Genomic DNA, 8,662 nt, shown 5'->3' on the forward strand with positions numbered 1-8,662 from the left:
CCGGCGCCTTCCCCCCCAACCCCTTATGTCCTCCCGGCCACCCCACCTGTCATCCCGCACTACGGCCCTCCCATGCACCACCACCAGTCTCCACCCCGTTCCCCACCGCCCACGCCCCAGTTACCCCTCCCCGCCCTGCTGCCGCCCTCCCTGCATCCCCATCACCCCCCTACGGAACAACACACACTGTGAACCACGAAGGGATCAAGGGAATCGCCAAAAAAAAAAAAAAAAAGATAGATTGAGAATGCCTCAGAAAGAGATTTTGACAAAGGAACAGAAGGAGAAACAGGGACGGGAAGTGGGAAGAAGACATTGAGGGATCTGTAGTATGAACAGGAAGATGCTCTGGGAGAGGGCGTGTGAGCCTCCTGTGCTTGTACGGAGAGGCCCACACTAGCCACTTTTTCCCCCGTTCGGTGACACTTCCAATTGGGAACAGCACGGCTATGAAGGGTAACATGTTGCGCGAACCCTTTAGACGAAGTCACGCAGGAGGAACGTCAACTGAGAACACAACCATCGACACATTAGCAGCCCCTCCGCCCAATTTTTTTTTCTCTTTTACTCAGCTGTAAAATGACCCCTCCCCCTCTCCCCTACACACGTTTGTTCACTCAAATTCTTATCGCTACCCATGCACACAAAGCCGGTTTCACTCAAGGCTTTTTGCCAAACACCGCAGGGAGAGAAAACAGAAAAACTCAACCAACCGGATCTTCAGATTGGGGCAAAGGATCGTGGCCGTACTCGCGCTCTTTACATTCAGCCTACTGTACGCTGCATGATGAAGTTACTGATGAAGGGTTCATTTTAGTCGGCCCACACCTCCAGTTACCACCCTTTTCCGTAGCTAATCAATGTGTGTGTGCGTGTGTGTTCTTTTTGCTTGCTGTGTGTGTGAGTCATTGCTGCGGTTTTCACTGTAAGGACCTTGTTCATAAAGCACTTTTCTGAGCACTTTGAAGGCACATTTTTATTTTTTTTTTTTGTATTGGAGCTGTGACTTCACCCTCACTCAGTCTTCTGGGAGCACACCACTCACATCTAGAGGAACAATTAGGGTATTGCAGCCACTGTGTGGGCATTGTGCCACTTTCACTGCTGTTTGTATTTTTTCTTTTTATAACAGCTTTCAATTTTTCAAAGGCTGCGTTACCCAACCTTTTTGCGCCAAGGCACATATTTTACATTAGTGAAACTCTCACGGCGTATCAAATCACGGATATGCAGTTTATCTCTTATATTGTGAAAGAGCATTTTAATTCTTTTGCCTGTCACTATACATCGCTGGCATAGATGAACAAAGACACTTTTTTTTTTTTTTTTTAGTTGATAAGTAATATTCAGACAAGTGAAATGAAGTTGGACAGTTTCCCTCACACAATTGAGATTATTTACCTAAAGGCCCCCCAAAACATGAGGCAACATTGCAGTAATTGCAACTTTCCATCATGGACTTAAAAAAAATAATCACATTTCCGGAAACCTTATATGAGCGTAACATGAAAAAAAACTTGAAGAAAGGTGATTAAAAAAAAAAAAAATCGTCAAAAATTATAAGTGAACTCAAAGATTTTATGGCAACATGAGGGGAAAAACAAGATGTTTTTTCTTGTGCTGTTGCTACTTGAGTCTTCTAGGAGTACAACTTTTTCTTAATGATGTGGGGAAAATAGCCTGATTTCTTGGAAAAAGTGGTCATACTTTTTTCCTTCTCAAGCATAAAAGAACAATTCCCAAATTTGTCTTACATGATTGTAACTTTCAAATTACAACCGTTTATTCATTTTCCCAAGTTAATTTAGTCCAAGTCTTATAATATTACCACTTCATTCTTGAAAAAAAAAAATAAATAAATAAATAAAAATTAAAAAAACAAACAAAATCCCGAACAAATAGTTGTAATGTTATGGAGGGATTTCTTTTCTCCCTACCATCTCTTAAAATTTGCAGCTTTCTTTCTGGTAGCATCATGACGTTAGACTTTTAAAATAAACTAACTCATCAACAACTTGTACAACTGCAATTTTTCCCACACTGCCCCCGCTGTCGCTTTTCTGCCATTGCACCCGCTTGTCGCTCCCCTTTCGAGTGAGTGGCTCTGCTTGTTTTTCGCCAATAGAGATCGGAACAGACAGTCCATTCATCCTTCAGCACGGCCGGAACGGAGCATCCCAAATTCCCTTCCGCGGCCTGCTGTTACCGTAGAAACCGGCGAGACGGGGGGCCCGGAGGATCCATAATCCCAACCGCTTTTGAAGTGCGTTTTTGTGTATTACGCAGATGCTCACCAAGGTCACCTGAAACGTCCTCGTTGGCCCGAAATGCCTTTTAAACATTCGCTGAACTCTTGCAGGAGCTTTTATCACACAACACTACCTATTTACCCCCTTTTCTTCGTGTGCGTGCGTGCGTGTGTGTGCATGCATGCTGGAATTAGGAGTGTGTATCTGTCCGTGGCAGACATCCAGACAGCATCGTGATCCAAACAAAGGTGACGTCAAGGAATGCAGCTCCCCTCGTGCTCATTGCCCCCGCCGGGTAAGCCTGTTTGCTCATCTACATTATGAGGAACGACGGGAGTCCAATGATGACTTGGGAGGGAGGAAGAGCGAGAAAGAGAAAGAGAGAGAGAAGTGTCAACCACTGGTTGTGTGTGTGTGTGTACGCAGGCGCGAGTGTGTGAACCAGTGAGTCCAGTCTGTGTGTTGAAATGATGGTGAGGCAGCCAAAGACCGGACAAAGATGGTGACCGTGCAGAACAATGGGACATTAAAACAAACAAATGTGACTTTTTTTTTTTTTTGCTCCAAATAATGGTGACAGATGTCGTTAAGTTAAAATAAAAACAAGAAAAAAAATTATATCGAATGGGGTTCTTAATGGTATGTTGGTGTGGGCCCGGGGCTTTGACATTTTGCCCTTTTGTCCGTGGTAATAGAAAACATGTTTGTTTGGATTTTTTTTTTAATGGTTTTATGTTAATAGTAAATACAAATGCATTTTCTTTTTGTTTTCATTTTGATGCCCACTATAGTGCATGAATTCTTCCCGCAAAGGAAGAAGAGGGCTTCACCACTTGGACTATTTAAGAGATAAGGAAAAAAATATTATGAACTGTTTTGGGGGGGTGGGGCCATAATGGGAGAAAAAAAAACAAGTAATGAAGTACTGTAAAATGAAAAGATAACATGTCAGTTTGTTGGGTTTGGTAATTTGTCTTGATGGGAAGGGTGTATACATACAGGAAGGCCTTATGTGATCTGTATCATAGTTAATAAATGAAATCTTGTACAAAGGTGCCTTTGTGTCCCACCTGTTTAAATGTGTAAATGCCAGAATGTAAAAAACAAATCAAGGTCCGCTTGCCTTTTTTGAAAGGTCAAACTAGGACTGTGCCTATACAGTGCAGGTTAGACTATTAAAAGTATAACTATTGTGTAATATCGGGGGGAGGGGGGGTACATTTAAGGCAATGAAACAATGGTAACTTTGACAAGAGTTTCATGTGATTATTTTGACTGCATTCCTGTACAGGTTTTTTTGTCATGAAAATGAAATTGAATTTTTTTCCAAGAAAAATTCAAAATGTAACTTACAGCAACCATCAAAATATGTACAAATATAAAAACTGTCGTACCAGTTCGAAGTGAATCACAATCCCACTGAATCAAACGGAATGGAGTCATATTTATCAAGATGTATCAAATTATCTTTCACAGGTGAGATGCACACCCCAAAGTTAAACATGAAACAATTTATAAGTGAATTCCTGATTCCCATGACCGAACTAATAGTTTGTCTATTTAAAAAAAACGATTATATAGTACCAGTAACAAACAAAATCAGTCACAAATTAAAGATGTTCAATTGTTGTTGGTTATGATTCGTGTCCCACTTTGCTATTGTTTCTCAAAAATAACCAAACATTTCCCACCCCTTTGCAAATGTTGTCAGGGTTCCATTTGAACAAATCTTGATGGCAAAAATCATATGTGAACTTCATGCTGCCCTCTGAGGAGTTCGTAATATCCTATGGATTCCACAAAATGGCAGGCAAGCACTTGGATTATACATTTGGGGATTTATTTACTGTCGTCTAGATTAGAACAACACATTGGCTCATCAAAAAACATCAACCCCATGCGCCTAACATGTACACAATCATGAACCTATGTTACATAGATGACGACATTCAGCAGTTAAATTAGTCAACAAAATTCACGAGTCTTAGCTCGTCTAAATAACATGCTCGCACATACTGACATGCCGGACATGCGGATAAACAATTGATTCAACACATACACAATAAATGTACACACAATTAATTCTTGTTCTCTAAATTAGTACACTACATGTCCCATACCTGCTGTTCACAAGCAAGTTGTCTCCGCTCCTCCGCACTGGCAATTTAGGGTGACGTGAGGATTCACGGTCCCCCGTGTGGATGATGTGAAGCCTGGCTGCCATTTGGCAGTGCCCTCGTCTGCCCTTTTCATTGAGTCACAGCAAAGGAAATCCATGCACGTGACCTTTGTGCTCTCTCTGTCTCTCTTTCTGTTTTTTTTTTTCTCCTCTTTCTCCCTCTCCAACCTGGCATGTGAAAAGGGCAGGCAAGCGCGCACACAGGACACACGACCCTTCAACTCTAACCTTTAAGGTGTTGCAATGGACAGACTGGAGTGTGCGCTCTTCAGGGGGGGTCAATACAAATGAGGTATCGCTGGACTGAAATGTTACTGAAATGCTATTAGGTACAGCTACTCCGCTGGCGCTGATAGAGAAAAAAAAATGCAGTTACAAAGAGAATTGAAAAAAAATATCACATGAAAAATGTGAATTATCCATCCATCCATAATCTGAACCGCGTATTTTAAATTAAAATTCAAAATTGACACAAAGTGAAACGTTTATTAAAAGTATAAACAAATGAAATTGATCAACGAAAAGGATTTCAATTAATAATCATTGCTCACTTTTGTCGATATTTAATAATGGTTTTCTTTGTACTTGTGGTTTGGAGCTCTACATTACACAAGGAGGGGTTTCTAATATTTTGTCTTTGCCATGTAAAGTACATGAATGGGACCAAATATTAGGAACAGCAATCATTTTTATTCAGTGCATTCACATTGAAATAGTCAACAATGCAACACAGTCCTAAATATTCTATGTTCAATTCCTCCATTGTGAGACAAATAAAGGTATCTTATCTTACAATTCTGCTCTTTAGAATATTGGCAGATGATTTTTAAAATATGGTTAAAAATGATTTTATTATTAGGCATCCTTCTAAAAATCTCAGGTCAGGTCACAATACAAAACAAGTAAAACAATAATACAATTGAATAGAAGGATAAATATAATGCGATATATCCTGATTTATATCCCGCTTTCACAACAGCTGCAGCTGTTGTAGCTGTTGTGAAAGCGCTTTACAAAACAGTTAACAAAGAAAATAATAAACACAACACATAACATAAAAACACTGACAGTCATGCAATCCTAACCACTTTTCCCTCACATGCTTTGCTGTTTGAAGCAGTTCTAGATGAAAGAGGAGCGAATCAAAGTGTCCTTTCACCAGTGGATCAGAGACGTTATGCTCAAAATGATGAAATAATCCATTAAAATAAACAATTTATGGATGACTAGTTTCAATTTTTATTTAAATCATTTGGAATTAAATAACCTTTTGTTAGCACGTGGGTGTGTGTGTGTGTGTGTGTATATATATATATATATATATATCACCGTTTTTAAAGACAATTCTGAAAATGAAATCGATTAAACAATGCAATTTTTGTAGAATTAGAAAATAGATATATTCTGGTACTTAGGAATATTTTTATGACCTTTTAAGAATTATGTATTAATTCAAAGTAGTTATACATTTAAAAATCGTCAAGTACGATTTTTAATCATGAACAGATTTTTTTAACTGCCTATTTCATCCTTAGGCTTCATTCGCACGCTACTGGGTGTACCTAATAAAATGTCCTCTGCATGTAGTATACAATTTTTGCCACCAGGGGTCTCCCTCGCCCCACACGACCATTAATTCTAAGCCCTGTGTTCAAGTCTTCAAGTCCTGTCGACTTTTATCTGCTCACTCGGTTGTCTGTCTTCCAGGCGATGGCCGCCAACAGAAGCTCATTCGGCTTGCGAAAGTGTGTCAGTCGGGATGCGACGACGAGGCCTCCGTCTGACTTCAACAGGTGGGCGGAATAAAAGATAAGTTCATTTGCAGTGGTCACGACACTCACTACCCTGTACTTAAGTACAAATATAGATCGTCGTGTTTAGAAATAAAGTACTGTACTCACGGGAATCCTTTCCCCACGTTAAAGAAAAAGTACACACTAGCTACCTAAGTCTGAAAGTAAAAGCGGTTTTTATTTACTGACATTTACCTGTTTTGTAAACAACACTGAGCTTGCCTTTATTCAGGCTTTTTTTTAAACCCTTTCTCTATCAGGTTCCCATCAAACAAAATCCAAATGAATTTATAGAGCACATTTTAAAACAACAGGGTCGTCCAAAGTACTGTTCAATTCATTTTAAACACACAGGACAAAAAAGGGAAAAAAAACGAAGTCACATTTCAGATGATAAAAGCAAACAATTATAAAACCAATAAAACACTGAGTGTCAAAGTAGGAAAGAAAGAAACCACACACCACGTTTGCAACTCTTCCTGAGGGACCAAGGAGAAAAAGTGCGTGTGTGTGCGCGTGTGTGTGCGTGTGTGTGTGCGTGCGTGCGTGCGTGCGTGCGTGCGTGCGTGTGTGTGTGTGTGCGAACCCGTGAGGCACACTGTGCGCGCGTGTGTGTTTAAGAAATGATTTAAAAACTGCAAAGCTGGGGGTTCGTTCCATAATTTAGGAAGGATTACTACAAAGGGTCTGTTTCCTCAGTGTTTGCGAACAGGAGAGATTCATCCCAAATTCTTGCTAATGTCGACCTGACCACAAAGGGTCTGTTTCCTCAGTGTTTTGAACAGGAAAGATTCATCCCAAATTCTTGCTAATGTCGACCTGACTACTAGACAAAAAAAAAAAAAGAAAAATCTGAAAATAGCTAGAAAACTGAAAAAATATATATACTTAACCTTTCAGGGTCGATGGAGAGGTTTTTAAAGGTTAATGTGTACGCACTTGCTGAATCAAATCTCCACCTGTGCAATCAGAGGGTGGAATAGTCCGTTGCATGGGAAGGGAGGGGCGGAGCGCTCAAAACAATCAGGATAGATTAAACATTTTCATGTCTTTTTAAGTGAGTGATTTAAGGCTGAAACCATAGTAATTGTTTTAAATGGAAGAAAACAATCTCCCGACCCCCCACGTGATGTTTGTTGGCCCTGCAAATCTCGGGGCATCGGGCAATTTTTTGTTCTTCCCCTGTGCACACCAAAACCAGCAGACAATAGGGCCTTTCTGCTTGCCATTAATTCTTAAACATTTGACTCATAATTTCATCGTGACATTTGCCAATTTGCATTTCTGCACTGTCATTTTTGTTGCTCAGTCACACTGTGTCATTCACACTTTTGTTGATTAGAATGACAGCACCACTGGGTACAATACTGCACATCACATTGGACTTTTTGGCCCATTAAACTTTTTTTTTAAATTTACTAAATTTCATCATACAATTTCAGTTGTATTTAAGTCTCAATACTTAAAAGTTTTCATCAATTCTCAATTTTTGGACAAAGTAACAGAATAATGGCTTACTTCATTTCAACGGACCAAATGAATGACGCAATTTGATTTTAAGAAGTGGAAATAGCCTCTGATGACCATGGGGAAGAGTTAAATTTTCAGTAAGTCGTAAATCCGATTCTAACAATAATACAAACAAATCTGTGGCTTTGTCACTTCAACTTTTCATGTTTTATAAACCAATGATACAATATGTTCACGTTGACTGCCCTTCTTCAGCACTGAACTTATTGAGACACTATTTAAATCAATAAATCATATATGCACCACATACACAAAAAATAAACCAACCGACCGACAGAATTTTTTTTTTGCGATTTGAAAATTGCTTTCTACTACATTGCGATTGGGCTGTTGCTTTGAAATGGACTAATTGTTCAGCCCTTCTCCCCACCTCTATTACTCCCCCCCTCCCCTCACTCCAAGGCTTTAAAAGAAGCGTTGAGAAGGAGGGAAGGCTACACGATGATCCACCGTGACGAGTCGAGGCACGTAGCAGGCGCTCAAGCGTGTCTTTGTGCGGCTCGGAGCGCCCAGCTGTGCCGCCTATTGAATTGTGATGCGGGCCGACCTCTACAGGTGGAAATGCTCTTATCAATACGGCCTGTCCGAGCTTGACCGGCGGCCGATCCGTCTCATTGATGATTGCAGGTGTGACACCCCCCTTCCCCCCCACCGGCCTCCCCCGCGGGAGCGCCATTGATTCATGTCTGGGCCATAGTGGTGCTATTTCCATATTGATACCTGGATGGATGACGACGCTGCGGGAACAAGCTGCTGCTATTGAGCTGCTTCGCTTGATGGGTTTATGCCCGCTGCTCATGATAGCTATTCTTCTAGGACATTTATTTATGCAAATGCACCACAACAATGGGGATTATTCAGTGACTTCATGTCTGATATTTATTGATACACAAGTAAATAATGGAACTGTG

General features: G+C 40.4%; 1 protein-coding gene across 3 annotated transcripts in view; it reads left to right on the top strand.

The window, feature by feature from the left end:
• arhgap35a (Rho GTPase activating protein 35a) overlaps positions 1-3,304 on the top strand; it is a 60,600-nt gene extending 57,296 nt beyond the window's left edge. The window contains exon 8 of one of the 3 annotated variants that reach the window (XM_019887585.1): positions 54-3,304. In XM_019887585.1, coding sequence (XP_019743144.1) covers positions 54-192 — 139 coding nt within the window. In that variant the 3' untranslated portion in view covers positions 193-3,304. The other 2 variants (XM_019887584.1, XM_019887583.1) reach the window with 2 other exon arrangements.
• Positions 3,305-8,662: the final 5,358 nt, after the last annotated feature.

This window comes from Hippocampus comes, unplaced genomic scaffold, assembly GCF_001891065.2.
Source record: "Hippocampus comes isolate QL1 unplaced genomic scaffold, H_comes_QL1_v1.1 scaffold6, whole genome shotgun sequence".
Lineage (NCBI taxonomy): Eukaryota > Metazoa > Chordata > Actinopteri > Syngnathiformes > Syngnathidae > Hippocampus > Hippocampus comes.